This window comes from Macaca nemestrina, chromosome 17 (assembly GCF_043159975.1).
Source record: "Macaca nemestrina isolate mMacNem1 chromosome 17, mMacNem.hap1, whole genome shotgun sequence".
NCBI lineage: Eukaryota > Metazoa > Chordata > Mammalia > Primates > Cercopithecidae > Macaca > Macaca nemestrina.
In genome coordinates, this window is record NC_092141.1 from 2,005,991 (window position 1) to 2,020,586 (window position 14,596).

The 14,596-nt window shown below is 57.5% G+C and overlaps 1 protein-coding gene across 2 annotated transcripts; it reads left to right on the forward strand.

Annotated features, from left to right (window-relative positions):
* The first annotated feature begins 698 nt into the window (after window positions 1-698).
* Window positions 699-14,231, forward strand: LOC105471679 (serpin family F member 2). Of its 2 annotated transcripts, XM_011724347.3 has the most exons (11): window positions 775-802; window positions 913-972; window positions 2,832-2,898; window positions 3,014-3,052; window positions 3,170-3,232; window positions 3,542-3,743; window positions 4,871-5,014; window positions 5,161-5,364; window positions 6,218-6,360; window positions 10,912-11,116; window positions 13,085-14,231. In XM_011724347.3, the coding sequence occupies exons 2-11, from the start codon at window positions 965-967 to the stop codon at window positions 13,495-13,497; spliced, it is 1,488 nt and encodes a 495-aa protein (XP_011722649.1). In that variant the 5' UTR covers window positions 775-802; window positions 913-964; the 3' UTR covers window positions 13,498-14,231. The 2 variants fall into 2 exon arrangements, with proteins under 2 accessions (XP_011722660.1, XP_011722649.1); XM_011724358.3 differs by lacking the exon at window positions 913-972 and having other exon boundaries at window positions 699-802.
* Window positions 14,232-14,596: the final 365 nt, after the last annotated feature.

Here is a 14,596-nt window from a genome sequence, read left to right on the forward strand (position 1 = left end):
GCAGTGAAGAGCAGGTGTGAAGGTGGGAAGGAACCTGATCTTTGCACGGGCTGCCAGGCTTCTAGTTCACACAGCCCCGGGCCAGTTTCCAGAACCCTCGCGCTTGGGTAGGGGAAAGAGACATTGCTCTGGAGTGGCAGGACGGTGGGACAGGCCGAGTCCCTCTCATCTCTCCTCCCTTACCCCTGCCTTCCGGGCAGCCACCCCGGATCCTGCGCTTGTGAGGTTGGGGGTGAGCTTCCTATCCTGGGCTCTCTGCACAGGCTCTTGTGGCTTCCCCTTTCCTCCCCGGGGAGAAGAAAGGACAATGGAAGTGAGAATCTGGATGTGACTCAGCCCAGCTCTGTGTCCTTGGGCAGGTCACAGGGCCTCTCTGAGCCTGGCTGAACCAGGGATAATCCACACCTCGTGGGGTCTCTGGAAGGCTTAACACAGTGCTAGATTCCTGTGCCTTCTGGATCCGCTCTCTTGGCTAGCCAGATCCAGTCTCTTCACCTCTCTCCTCGTGAACTTCCTCTTTCCAGGCTCAGGGGGGACCCAAATATAGGGGGCTCTGTGTGGCCGCCTCAGGGTTAGACGCCCTGGTGGGAAAGGGGCTTCTGGCTTCAAGGTCAATGTTTAACCGGATGTGCGTGTCAATATTTACCAGAAGAGAAGGCAACCTGAACAGGGGTTGGCTGAGAGTAAAGGTCCTGGTGGGAGGGGAGGGGTGGGCTGGGCTGGCTGGAGCCCGGGCGGAGTGTGGGGAGCACCCAAGTGGGACCAGAGGAACATCGTGTGTGGCAGCAAGGAGCCCGCAGAGGTACGAGGGGAGGGACGGCTCGGCCTGCTCCTTGGGCGGGAGAGGAGGGAGCTGCCTCCCTGGCTGAGGGGTCTGGGCTGGATTTATTCAGGAGGCCTGTCACTCCCCAGCCTCCTCTGGGACTTGGAAAAACTGGAGCCTGTTCTTGGCAGGAAGATTCTAATGCCCAGGTCGGAGTCGGGGCCCCGGCCAAGGGCTCTTGTGTGGGATGGGGGTGGGGCCGGGGGTGACCGAAGGATCCTCCAGAAGGGTTGGCCCTGAGATGGGGGTGGGCTGGGGGTAGACTGTGAGACCTCCTCTGACTTATCCTCCTGAGACCGACACCTGCCCTTCCCAGTGCCAGCATGAGGCAGAGTGCAGGTCGAGGCCTGTGATTCTCCTAAATGCAGGGGTGTCTCTGGCCAGAGTCATTCACTGGGCTCCCCTGCTGGGTCAAAAGGCAGCTCTCTGGCCACCTCGCCACCCCTCCTGAGACCTCAGGGCCTCACAGGTATGTCCAGCCTTGTGGGCAAGACCTGACCAGCCTGAGAAAGACGGGCTAAATGGACGCAGCAGGCTGGGTAGGAGCTCTGGGCTGGGAGCCGTGTGCTGGAGGCTTCAGGGCAGGCTTCCAGGAAGAGGTGGCCTTGAGCCGAGCTGAGCCGGGGGAGTGCCAAGCATCGTACTCAGGGTTTACAAAGACGGGCTTATTTATTTATTTATTTATTTTATTATTATTATTTTTTTGAGATGGAGTCTCGCTCTGTTGCCCAGGCTGGAGTGCAGTGGCCGGATCTCGGCTCACTGCAAGCTCCGCCTCCCGGGTTCACGCCATTCTCCTGCCTCAGCCTCCCGAGTAGCTGGGACTACAGGCGCCCGCCACCGCGCCCGGCTAATTTTTTGTATTTTTTTAGTAGAGACGGGGTTGCACCGTGGTCTTGATCTCCTGACCTTGTGATCCGCGCGCTTCGGCCTCCCAAAGTGCTGGGATTACAGGCGTGAGCCACCGCGCCCGGCCTTATTTATTTTTTTGACACAGAGTCTTGCTCTGTTGCCCAGGCTGGAGTGCAGTGGCGTGATCTCGGCTCACGACAACCTCCGCCTCCCGGGTTCAAGCGATTCTCTGCCTCAGCCTCTGAGTAACTGGGATTACAGGCGCCCGCCGCCACACCTGGCTACTTTTTGTGTTTTTAGTAGAGATGAGGTCTCATCACGTTGGCCAGGCTGATCCACCTGCCCTCGGCCTCCCAAAGTGCTGGGATTACAGGCGTGAGCCACTGTGCCTGGCCACAAAGATGGTCACGCCTGTAATCCCAGCATTTGGGAGAAGGCTGAAGTGGGCGGATCGCCTGAGGTCGGGAGTTTGAGACCAGCCTAACACGGAGAGACCTCGTTTTTACTAAAAAATACAAAATTAGCCGGGCGTGGTGGCACACGCCTGTAATCCCAGCTACTCGGGAGGCTGAAGCAGGAGAATCCCTTGAACCCAGGAGCTGGAGGTTGCGGTGAGCCCAGATTGTGACATTACACTCCAGCCTGGGCAACAAGAGCGAAACTCCATCTCAAAAAACAAACAAAAATACCCCCAAAAGACGGTCTTATTTTGGTCCTCACCATGCATGTGAGAGGAATAAGGGACTTGTGCCACCGTTTTACAAGGTAAGGCCAAGCCCGGCAGAGTTACGGGAAGTGCCAAGGTTCTTTGGCAAGAGGCAGCCTGGGTGCAGATGCAGACCTGACTCACAGCTCAGGGCCTTGAAGAATGAGAACATTTTGTTTTGGTATTTCCCTCCTATTCACCAAAACGCCCTCAGTGCATGCAATATGAAACACCGAAACTAAACAGGGGGAAGAAGCCGGGGGGGATGTCCCAGCCCCAGGAGCGGCAGCCGTTGTTCCTGTGTTTGGGGTCTGCTCTGATCCTGGAGCCTGCTTCTTCCCCTTGGCAATCGTGACCCAGGACTTGGTGGTATCTGTGATGGCGTGGGTAGGAGTCCCTGGCGGGCGTGGGGACGTGAGACGGGAACAGAGCTTTCTGTCCCTGCCACAGGAACATGGCGCTGTTCTGGGGGCTCCTGGTGCTCAGCTGGTCCTGCCTGCAAGGTCCCCTCTCCGTGGTGAGGCTGGGCTGAAGTCGAGGTGGGGTGGGCTGGAGGGGGAAGAAGAGGGACGTTGGCGTGGAGGGAGGGCTTGGCTCCGAGGGGCCTCCTATCCTCACCCCTTTCTCCACAGTTCTCCCCTGTGAGCGCCATGGAGCCCTTGGGCTGGCAGGTACTGGGGAGCGAGGAGCCTGTGACTGGGTGGAAGGCCCGGGGGGTCTCACCGGTGGCTTGGGCAGGGTGGGGGACCTGTGGGAAGGGTCGCTCTCCATCTGCTTCCTTTCTGCAGCTAACTAGTGGGCCAAACCAGGAGAAGGTGCCCCCACTTACTCTCCTCAAGTTGGGCAACCAGGTACAACCAGGTGGGGCTGGGGAAGAGTGGGCGGGGCCCGAGGGAGGAGGGCCCATCGGCAGGGGTCGGGAGCAGGGGCGCGTGGTGAGGCTGAGGCTCTGGAGTGCAGAGGCCAGAAGGGAGAGGGCGGGAAGGACCGATGGTGGGCGCCAGGCCCCAGAACGCCAGTGCCCTCTGCCTGCCGCTCCCTCTCCCCTGGGGCTGGGACAAGGCCCTGCTGTCCTCAGGCACGGGGGCTGTGACAAGACCTTCAACACAGAACCTGGAGCTGACCGCTTGACCTCCCTGACCCCTGATCTGTCCCTGCAGGAGCCTGGCGGCCAGACTGCCCTGAAGAGTCTCCCAGGAATCTGCAGCAGAGACCCCACCCCCGAGCAGACCCGCAGGCTGGCCCAGGCCATGATGGCCTTCACTGCCGACCTGTTCTCCCTGGTGGCTCAAACGTCCACCTGCCCCAACCTCATCCTGTCACCTCTGAGTGTGGCCCTGGCGCTGTCTCACCTGGCACTAGGTACCCTGGCACCACTTGTCCAGACCAAGAGAGCTGGGAGGCCAGTAGGAACTCAGTACTCAGTGGTTCTCCGTGGTGGTTCCTCCACCAGGGTCACGTGGCTATTTGGTAAAAATGCAGATTCCTAGGCCGGGTGTGGTGGCTCATGCCTGTAATCCCAGCACTTTGGGAGGCTGAGGCGGGCGGATCACGAGGTCAGGAGTTTAAGACCAGCCTGGCCAACATGGTGAAACCCCGTCTCTACTAAAAATACAAAAAAAGTTAGCCGGACGTGGTGGCAGGTGCCTGTAATCCCAGCTACTCGGGAGGCTGAGGCAGAGAATTGCTTGAACCTGCGAGACGGAGCTTACAGTGAGCCGAGATCATGCTACTGTACTGCAGCCTGGGCAACAGAGCGAGATTCCATCTCAACAACAACAATAACAACAACAAATGCAGATTCCTGGGCCCCCACCTGTCCGTCTGTGTGAATCAGGTCTCAGGGACTGGGCTGGGGAATCTGCTTATTTACAAGTCCTCCTGCTTTTTTTTTTTTTTTTTTTGAGACAGAGCCTTGCTCTGTCGCCCAGGCTGGAGTGCAGTGGTGCGATCTCGGTTCACTACAACCTCCGCCTCCTGGGTTCAAGCCATTCTCCTGCCTCAGCCTCCCGAATAGCTGGGATCACAGGCACCAGCCACCGTGCCCAGCTAATTTTCGTATTTTTAATAGAGACGGGGGTTTCACCATGTTGGCCAGGTTGGTCTCGAACTCTCGACCTCCGGTGATCCACCCACTTTTGCCTCCCAAAGCGCTGGGATTACAGGCGTGAGCCGCTGTGCTTGGCCCGTCCTGGCGATTCCTATGCAAATGTTTGACAAGTTTGATAGCTGTACTCTTTCCCACTGTGCTGGAGGGTCTCTCTCTGGGAAATGGAAGCCCAGAGAGGGAAGGCAACTTGCGTGAGGTGAGGTCACCCAGCCTGTCAGCCACAGCGGGGAGAGTCACGCAGAGCAGATCCGTGGCTGTGGAAGGACGGCGTGTGATCCCGTGGATGTGCTCGCCATGGGCATCCAGGAGGGACTGGAGTGGGCAGTGGGGGTGAGTAAGGACCCGGCGGCTGGGCCTTAGCCTGTGCGGTGCCCTCCAGGTGCTCAGAACCACACGCTGCAGAGGCTGCAACAGGTGCTGCACGCAGGCTCAGGGCCCTGCCTACCCCATCTGCTGAGCCGCCTCTGCCAGAACATGGGCCCCGGGGCCTTCCGACTGGCTGCCAGGATGTACCTGCAGAAAGGTAGGCACTGACGGCAGGGAGCTCCCTCAGTCCCGCCCGGGGTGGAGGAGGGTGAGAGAGAGGGGCTGGGCCTCTGGTAGCCAGTGGGAGCGTGGCTGGCTGTGGAGCCTTGAGCCCTGGGAACAGCTTGTACTCCCTCCATGCAGGATTTCCCATCAAAGAAGATTTCCTGGAACAGTCTGAACGGCTATTTGGGGCAAAGCCCGTGAGCCTGACGGGAAAGCAGGAAGATGACCTGGCAAACATCAACCAATGGGTGAAGGAGGCCACGGAGGGGAAGATTCCGGAGTTCCTCTCTGAGCTACCGGAAGACACCGTGTTGCTTCTCCTCAACGCCATCCACTTCCAGGGTGCGCTCCTCCTCCTCTCAGATCCCCCGCCCTGTAGGCTGAGCTGGGACCTGCAGGCCTTTTTGTTTTTTTGAGACAAGTCTCGCTCCGTCGCCCAGGCTGGAGCACAGTGGCGTGATCTCGGCTCCCTGCAACCTCCGCCTCCCGGGTTCAAGCGATTCTCCTGGCTCAGCCTCCTGAGTAACTGGGATGACAGGTGCCCGACACCACGCCCAGCTAATTTTTGGATTTTAGTAGAGACAGGGTTTCACTGTGTTGGCCAGGCTGGCCTTGAACTCCTGACCTCAGGTGATCTGCCCACTTCGGCCTCCCAACGTGCTGGGGTTACAGGCGTGAGCCCCCGTGCCCGGCCATGCAGGCTTTGTTCTGAGGGTCTCCTTTGTTCCTCAGTCTGGGCCATGAGGCAGGCGGCTGTCTGGGTCTGGTGGGGACGGGTACCCAGGAGCCAGATGAGTTGTTCTAGAGAGAATACCCTGGGAACCAATGGTCTGAAAAGATCCAGGAGGAGGTTCCTAGGAGAATTGCAGGGATCGGGGAAAACACAAGCCCAGATTTCAAAAATGCTACGGGAAAGAGACATTATATCAATTGGATGCCAACGGGCATTCCCTGGGGTCTTGGCCTCCTCCGCTCTCTCATCCTTGAATGGATTCTGGGTGGGATGGGCAATGGGCTGGGGGTGCAGAGACCAAGCTGGTCCCCATCGACGTGACCCCTGCCCTCTGCCCCAAGCCAGTCCCCATCGACATGACCCCTGCCCTCTGCCCCAAGCTGGTCCCCGTCGACGTGACCCCTGCCCTCTGCCCTAAGCTGGTCCCCGTCGACGTGACCCCTGCCCTCTGCTTGGTTTCAGGTTTCTGGAGGAGCAAGTTTGACCCGAGCCTCACCCAGAGAGACTCCTTCCACCTGGACGAGCAGTTCACGGTGCCCGTGGAAATGATGCAAGCCCGCACGTATCCTCTGCGCTGGTTCATGCTGGAGCAGCCCGAGATCCAGGTCACTCTTGGTTGTCCAGCAGGCTGGGCCTGAGGCTGGGAGGTGGGGAAGGCAGTGGACAGGCTGTGGAGCAGGCACAGGGATGGGTGGAGGGTGTCTCGCCTTCTTTGCCGCCACGTCCCCTAGGCAGGCAGTTGCAAAAGGTCCCTCGATCCCCCCTCCTACCCGGCAGGAGAACTGAGGCTTCAGGCTCTTTGAGGTTCAGTAATTCAGTGAAAATGTAGTGGGCATTTGCTGTGTGCCAGATACTGTTCTAAGCACTAGGGTTTTTTTGGAGCATGTGGGAGGCCAGGTCTCTGCTCTTAGGAGGGAGGATACACAGTGCAACAGTGAATGGACATCAGCACAGGAATTCCAGACCGTGGGAAGTGCTGTGGAGGGAAAGCTGAAAAAGAAGGTGATTTTGGCCGGGCCTGGTGGCTCACGCCTGCAATCCCAGCACTTTGGGAGGCCCAGGCGGGTGGATAATATGGTCAGGAGTTCAAGACCAGCCTGGCCAAGATGTGAAACCCTGTTTCTACTAAAAATACAAAAATTAGCTGGGCATGGTGGCAGGCGCCTGTAATCCCAGCTACTCTGGAAGCTGAGGCGTGAGAATCACTTGAACCCAGGAGGTGGAGGCTGCAGTGGGCTGAGATTGTGCCACTGCACTCCAGCCTGGGAAACACATTGAGACTCTGATCTGCTCACCTCAGTCTCCCTAAATGCTGGGATTACAGGCGTGAGCCACCATGCCTGGCCTTATTTAGGCATTTTAGAGTGGTAAGGGTGAATTCTGTGAGGAGGGGGCATTGGATTGAGACTCAGGTGACCATTGGTGATAAGGGTTTATTACAAGGGCCCATGGACTTTGGGGCAGCACAGGGACCACCCCACGGCCATGTAGCCACTCAGGGTCTCCGCAGCCCCCAGCCTGGGAGAGTCCACTGGGCCCTCATACAGTGCTCCTTAGAAGGGAGGATCTGGGCCGGGCGCGGTGGCTCAAGCCTGTAATCCCAGCACTTTGGGAGGCCGAGGCGGGTGGATCACGAGGTCAGGAGATCGAGACTATCCTGGCTAACATGGTGAAACCCCGTCTCTACTAAAAATACAAAAAACTAGCCGGGCGTGGTGGCAGGCGCCTGTAGTCTCAGCTACTTGGGAGGCTGAGGCGGGAGAATGGCGTGAACCCGGGAGGCGGAGCTTGCAGTGAGCCGAGATCACGCCACTGCACTCCAGCCTGGGAGACACAGCGAGACTCCGTCTCAAAAAAAAAAAAAAAAAAAAAAAAAAAAAAAAAAAAGAAGGGAGGATCTGATTGGATTGGATTTCTTAGCATCCTGCATGAAACATTCCGATTGGACAAACTTCCCTTTTTTTTTTTTTTGAGACAGAGTCTCGCTGTGTCACCCACGCTGGAGTGCAGTGGCTCGATCTCTGCTCATTGCAGCCTCTGCCTCCCGGGTTCAAGCCATTCTCCTACCTCAACCTCTCGAGTAGCTGGGACTATAGGCATGTGCCACCATGCCTGGCTAATTTTTTTTTTTTTGAGACAGAGTCTTGCTCTGTCGCCCAGGCTGGAGTGCAGTGGTATGATCTCGGCTCACTGCAAGCTCCTCCTCCCGGGTTCCTGCCATTCTCCTGCCTCAGCCTCCCGAGTAGCTGGGACTACAGGTGCCCACAACCGCGCCCGGCTAATTTTTTTTGTATTTTTTTTTTTTAGTAGAGACGGGGTTTCACCGTGGTCTCGATCTCCTGACCTTGTGATCCGCCCGCCTTGGCCTCCCAAAGTGCTGCGATTACAGGCGTGAGCCACCGCGCCCGGCCTGTTTTGTTTTTTTTGAGACAGAGTTTCACTCTGTCATCCGGGCTGGAGTGCAGTAGTGTGATCTCAGCTCACTGCAGCCTCTGCCTCCCAGGTTCAAGCGATTCTCCTGCCTCAGCCTCCTGAGTAGCTGGGACCACAGGCGCCCGCCACCATGCCCAGCTAATTTTTGCATTTTTAGTACAGATGGGGTTTCACCATATTGGCCAGGATAGTCTTCATATCCTGACCTCGTGATCTACCCACCTGGGCCTCCCAAAGTGCTAGGATTATAGGCGTGAGCCACGGCATCCAGCCAATTTTTGTAATTTTTTTTTTTGTAGAGACTGGTTTCACCATGTTGGCCAGGCTGGTTTCAGGATCAAACTCCTGACCACAAGTGATCCGCCTGCCTCAGCCTCCGAAAGTGCTGGGATTACAGGCGTGAGCCACTGCGCCCAGCTCTGATTGGATAAAATTCCGCGCCAGGCTGTCTCAGGTGTGGCCTCCCTTGCTTCTAGCTGGAATGTGGTCCCCTTGGCCTGGGCATTGATCCCTGGGCCAGACAGCTGTGGCTGAGATGGCTATGTTTGTTAGTTTCACAAGGCAAGTGTGACACAGAGCACAGCCACTTGTGCAGGAAGGAGCCGGAAGCCACTTGGGCAGCCCTGCTGGGAGGGGGCTGTGGGCAAGGCCGGCCGGAGTGCGTCCTGGCTTCCCGGCAGCTCACTCTGAAAGGCCAGTCTGATCCACCTCCCCAGAGGTTTCCCTTTCCTGCTTCCCCTTTCCTCCAGGCTGTGTCCTGCACACTCCTCCGTCATCCTTTGTCTCCTTTCCTTGGGCCTCCTCAGCCTTTCTTGTCCTCAGGCCCTCTACAGACCCATACAGCCAGAACCCAGGTCTTATCCTCCCACGGGCAGGGGTTCTCCACACAGGCACTCTGCCTGGAACCCAAGGAGTCACAACTGCAGGAGGCCCTCGAGCCCTGTGGTGTCCACACTGCTTTTGCTGCAGAATCCCTTCAAATGAAATCTTAATGGCCGGGTGCGGTGGCTCACGCCTGTAATCCCAGCATTTTGGGAGGCTGAGGCAGGTGGATCACCTGAGGTCTGGAGTTTGAGACCAGCCTGGCCCAACATGGTGAAACTCCATCTCTACAAAAAATACAAAAATCGGCCAGGTGAGATGGTGGGCGCCTGTAGTCCCAGCTACGTGGGAGGCTGAGGCAGGAGAATCACTTGAACCCGGGTGGCAGAGGTTACAGTGAGCTGAGGTCACGCCATTGTACTCCAGCCTGGGCAATAAGAATCAAACTCTGTCTCAAAAAAAAAAAGAAAAAGAAAAAAGACGCCGGGTGCATTGGCTCATGCCTGTAATCCCAGCACTTTGAGAGGCCGATGCAGGTGGATTACGAGGTCAGGAGATCGAGACCATCCTGGCTAACATGGTGAAATCCTGTCTCTACTAAAAATGCCAAAAAAATTAGCCGGGCATGGTGGCGGGTGCCTGTAGTCCCAGCTACTTGGGAGGCTGAGGCGGGAGAATGGCATGAACCTGGGAGGTGGTGGTTGCAGTGAGCCGAGATCGCGCCATTACACACCAGCCTGGGCGAGAGAGCAAGACTCCGTCTCAAAAAATAAAAAGAAAAGAAAAAAAGGCCGGGCGCGGTGGCTCAAGCCTGTAATCCCAGCACTTTGGGAGGCCGAGGCGGGTGGATCACGAGGTCAGGAGATCGAGACTATCCTGGCTAACACGGTGAAACCCCGTCTCTACTAAAAATACAAAAAAAATTAGCCGGGCGTGGTAGCGGGTGCCTGTAGTCCCAGCTACTTGGGAGGCTGAGTCGGGAGAATGGCGTGAACCCAGGGGGCAGAGCTTGCAGTGAGCTGAGATCGCGCCACTGCACTCCAGCCTGGGAGACACAGCGAGACTCCGTCTCAAAAAAAAAAAAAAAAAAAGAAAAGAAAAAAAATAACTCTTAAGCCAAATCACAATATATATACACAGCTGGCAAAGTCACAAGAGGGAGGTGAGGGAGGGTGGGGAGGACATTACTCTGTGGTGACTCACCCACAGAACCCAGGTGTGGTGTGACAGCCAGTGACCCTGTCTGTGGTACATCTGGAGAAGCTGAGACAAGAACAGGCGATTCCTTACGCCAGGTCACAGGGCCAGCTGGTAGCAGGTGAAGAGAGAGAAAACCAGCAGGTATTGAGCACTGTCCATGACAGCGACACTGCTGGAAAGTATTTTTTTGAGACGGATTTCACTCTTGTTCACAGGCTGGAGGGCAGTGACGTGATCTCGGCTCACTGCAACCTCCGCCTCCCAGGTTCAAGTGATTCTCCTGCCTCAGCCTCTGGAGTAGCTGGGATTACAGGCGCCTGCCACCATGCCCAGCTAGTTGTTGTATTTTTAGTAGAGATGGGGTTTTGCTATGTTGGCCAGGCTGGTCTGGAACTCCTGACCTCAGGTGATCCGCCTGCCTCGGCCTCCCAAAGTGCTGGGATGACAGGCGTGAGCCACCGCGCCCGGCCACACTGCTAGAAACTTTGAAAGCATCTCATTCGGTTACGTGTCCGCCTGCAGTGGGAGAGGTAGTGTGACTCCACCCCTCAGTGAGGACGTGGAGGAGCAGCGGGGTCAGGCACACGCCTGGCAGGATGGCCCGCAGCTCCAGCATCTGCCTCAGGAGCATGTGCTGGCCCCGTCCCCACTTAGCTTCGGGGCTTTCTGGTCCTCATGCTCTTCCCTTCCCTTTTCCGTAGGTGGCTCATTTTCCCTTTAAGAACAACATGAGCTTTGTGGTCCTTGTACCCACCCACTTTGAATGGAACGTGTCCCAGGTACTGGCCAACCTGAGTTGGGACACCCTGTACCCACCTTCGGTGTGGGAGAGGCCCACCAAGGTCCGGCTGCCTAAGCTGTATCTGAAACACCAAATGGACCTGATGGCCACCCTCAGCCGGCTGGGTAAGGAGGAGGGTGCGGGCCAGCCCCCGAGGTCAGGCTGGGCAGGGCGGGTGAGGAGGAAGCCTCCGGCTGGCAGTGGAGCTGAGTCAGGGCTGCCCTGTGTCCTGCTCTTTTCCAGGGCTTCGAGAGGGGGAGAGGGTTGAATATGAGCCCCTGGACCCTCTGTCCTGGTGCAAGTTGGGGTGGCCTGGAGAATGGGGATCTGCTTTGCTGCCCAAGACTTGCACTGCAAGGAGAGTCTGGGTAGAGAGCCGGGGGTGGCATGTGAGCCTCGCCGGCTCCCCTGGAACGGGAAGGAGGAAAAGCTGGGGTGTCACACTGTTAAAGAAATGCTGGGTGGGGTGGCTTATGCCCGCAATCCTGGCACGTTGGGAAGCTGAAGTGGGTGGATTGCTTGAGCGCGGGAGTTCGAGACCAGCCTGTGCAACACGGTGAAACTCCGTCTCTACAAAAAATACAAAAATTAGCTGGGTGTGGTGATGATACTGGGGAGACTGAGGTGGGAGGACCTCTTGAACCCAGGCGGCTGACGCTGCAGTGAGCCGTAATTGTGCCACCGCACTCCAGCCTCAGCAACGGAACTGAGACCATGTCTCAAAAATAAAAATAAAGGCCGGGCACGGTGGCTCACACCCGTAATCCTAGAATTTTGGGAGGCCAAAGCGGGTGGATCACCTGAAGTCAGGAGTTCCAGACCAGCCTGGCCAACATGGTGAAAACCCGTCTCCACTAAAGATACAAAAATTATCCGGCATGGTGGCGCGTGCCTCTAATCCCAGCTACTTGGGAGGCTGAGGCAGGAGAATCGCTTGAACCAGGGAGGAAGAGGTTGCAGCGAGCCAAGGTCGTGCCACTGCACTCCAGCCTGGACAACAGCGTGAGACTCCATCTCAAAAAAAAAAAAAATTATAGGCCGGGCGCGGTGGCTCAAGCCTGTAATCCCAGCACTTTGGAAGGCCGAGACGGGTGGATCACAAGGTCAGGAGATCGAGACCATCCTGGCTAACACGGTGAAACCCCGTCTCTACTAAAAAATACAAAAAACTAGCCAGGCGAGGTGGCAGGCGCCTGTAGTCCCAGCTACTCGGGAGGCTGAGGCAGGAGAATGGCGTAAACCCGGGAGGCGGAGCTTGCAGTGAGCTGAGATCTGGCCACCGCACTCCAGCCTGGGCGACCGAGCTAGACTCCGTCTCAAAAAAAAAAAAAAAAAAAGAGACTCCATCTCAAAAAAAAAAAAAATTATAGGCCGGGCGCGGTGGCTCAAGCCTGTAATCCCAGCACTTTGGGAGGCCGAGACGGGTGGATCACGAGGTCGGGAGATTGAGACCATCCTGGCTAACATGGTGAAACCCCATCTCTACTAAAAAATACAAAAAACTAGCCGGGCGAGGTGGCGGGCGCCTGTAGTCCCAGCTACTGGGGAGGCTGAGGCAGGAGAATGGCGGGAACCCGGGGGGCGGAGCTTGCAGTGAGCTGAGATCCTGCCACTGCACTCCAGCCTGGGCGGCAGAGCGAGACTCCGTCTCAAAAAAAAAAAATAATAATAATAACTAAAATAAATAAATAAAGCATCTATCCTTCAGCCGTTTGCTAAGCAGCTGCTGTATGCCAGGTACTGCACCAGGCACTGGGAGCCGACCCTGTGCAAACAGCTGAGTCCAGTGGGGTGGGCAGATGAGCAATCACATACTTACAAGAGCATAAGCGATAAGACAGAGAGGGCTTCTCTCCAGCTCACCCAGGAGAACACTGAAAATGTGCCTAGGCTGGACTTTAGAGCTGGGGATCAGGGAAGGCTTCCTGGAGGAGGTGATGTTTAAGTTGAGACTTGGAAATCAAACAGGAATGAAGCAGGGATCTATGAGTTCAAGGTGTGCCCTGGCCAGGATCTCAGATACCCTCCCAAGCAGCTCCAGGAGCCTGTGGGGCCAAGGGCAGCTCTGACCAGCCATCTCCGGCCCTGGGCAGGCCTGCAGGAGCTGTTCCAGGCCCCAGACCTGCGCGGGATCTCTGAGCAGAGCCTGGTGGTGTCCGGCGTGCAGCATCAGTCCACCCTGGAGCTCAGCGAGGTCGGCGTGGAGGCGGCGGCGGCCACCAGCATCGCCATGTCCCGCATGTCCCTGTCCTCCTTCAGCGTGAACCGCCCCTTCCTCTTCTTCATCTTTGAGGACACCACAGGCCTTCCCCTCTTTGTGGGCAGCGTGAGGAACCCCAACCCCAGCGCACCACGGGAGCTCAAGGAGCAGCAGGATTCCCCGGGAGACAAGGACTTCCTCCACAGCCTGAAAGCCGGCCCCCGCGGAGACAAGCTCTTCGGCCCTGACTTGAAACTTGCGCCCCCCTTGGAGGAGGATTACCCTGAGCTTGGCAGCCCTAAGTGAGGGGCCATAGCTGTGGCATCCAGAGTCCCTGCCTGGACCAGCCTCTCCACTCATGTGACTCTTTCCAACCTGCTTTGTGGCACTCGGGCAGGGGCCGGGGGGCTGTCTGAGAGAGGCCATTCTTTCCCAACATCTCTTGGGGAGTTTAGGGCGTGGGGGGTGGGTGGTTGGGCGGAGGGCAGGCATCGGGGAGCCGGGAGCCTGACCCTCATCTTTCTTCCAAATGGGCTCAGAGGGTGTCCTGTGCCGGGGCCTGGGCAGGAGGGAGGTGCTTCTAGTTCTGCCAGGAGACAGGTTAGCTGCTCCCCACGTCAGCTGGGACATCCCTACTTTTGTTTACCAGAGAGAAAGGGAGGGAGAGAGGGCCGCCTTTGGACTTGTCCCGGGACACCGAGGCTAGGGCGGGGAGAGGCGGGCCCTGGTAGTGGCCCCGGAAGGACAGCGTTGTCCTCAGCCCCGCGTGGAACTCGCGTCTGGCACAGCCTGACCGCGGCCTAACCTGCTGAGAGCCCATCAGCCTCCATCCCACCCCCAGGGCCTTGTCATCCCAGGCTTCCCATGGCTCCTCGAGATCCCAACACTGCCAGCATCTCCCTTCCTTCCTCTCTCCTGTCTCCCTCCTCTGCCCGGGAGCTCAGGAGCCGAGGCAGGGAAGGGTCCTATGGGCTCCTTAAGGCTCTTTTGTAAGGTTTTTGTAGTGATTTTTATGCCACCTGAATAAACAATGAATGGGCCTGGCTGGTTTGATGTCACCATTCTGGGCATGGGTGGGGACAAGCGAGGATGGTGGGGAAGGAGGGGAGGCGGCTGCAGGGCGGACTGTGCTGAGGAACCCTAGGCCCAGCAGGGCGGCAGCCCGCACAGTGCCACGTTTGGCCTCTGGCCGCTCGACAGGCATTCTTCTCCACATGGTCCCCTCTGACCTCGCCAGCCCTCCCCCGGGACACCTCCACGCCAGCCTGCCTCTGCTCCTGGCCTCTTCTTCTCTCTATGCCTCAGGCAGCCGGCAACAAGGGCGGCTCAGAATAGCGCCAGCCTCCTGGTTTGGGAGAAGAACTGGCAATTAGGGAGTTTGCGGAGCTTCTAATTACACGCCAGC

What these genes read in the sequence shown, in the direction of transcription:
- LOC105471679 (XM_011724347.3), top strand. An exon ending in TCCTCAAGTTGGGCAACCAG is followed by an intron (nt 3,233 to 3,541) that starts GTACAACCAGGT and finishes CTGTCCCTGCAG; the next exon opens with GAGCCTGGCGGCCAGACTGC. An exon ending in GGCCACCCTCAGCCGGCTGG is followed by an intron (nt 11,117 to 13,084) that starts GTAAGGAGGAGG and finishes GGCCCTGGGCAG; the next exon opens with GCCTGCAGGAGCTGTTCCAG.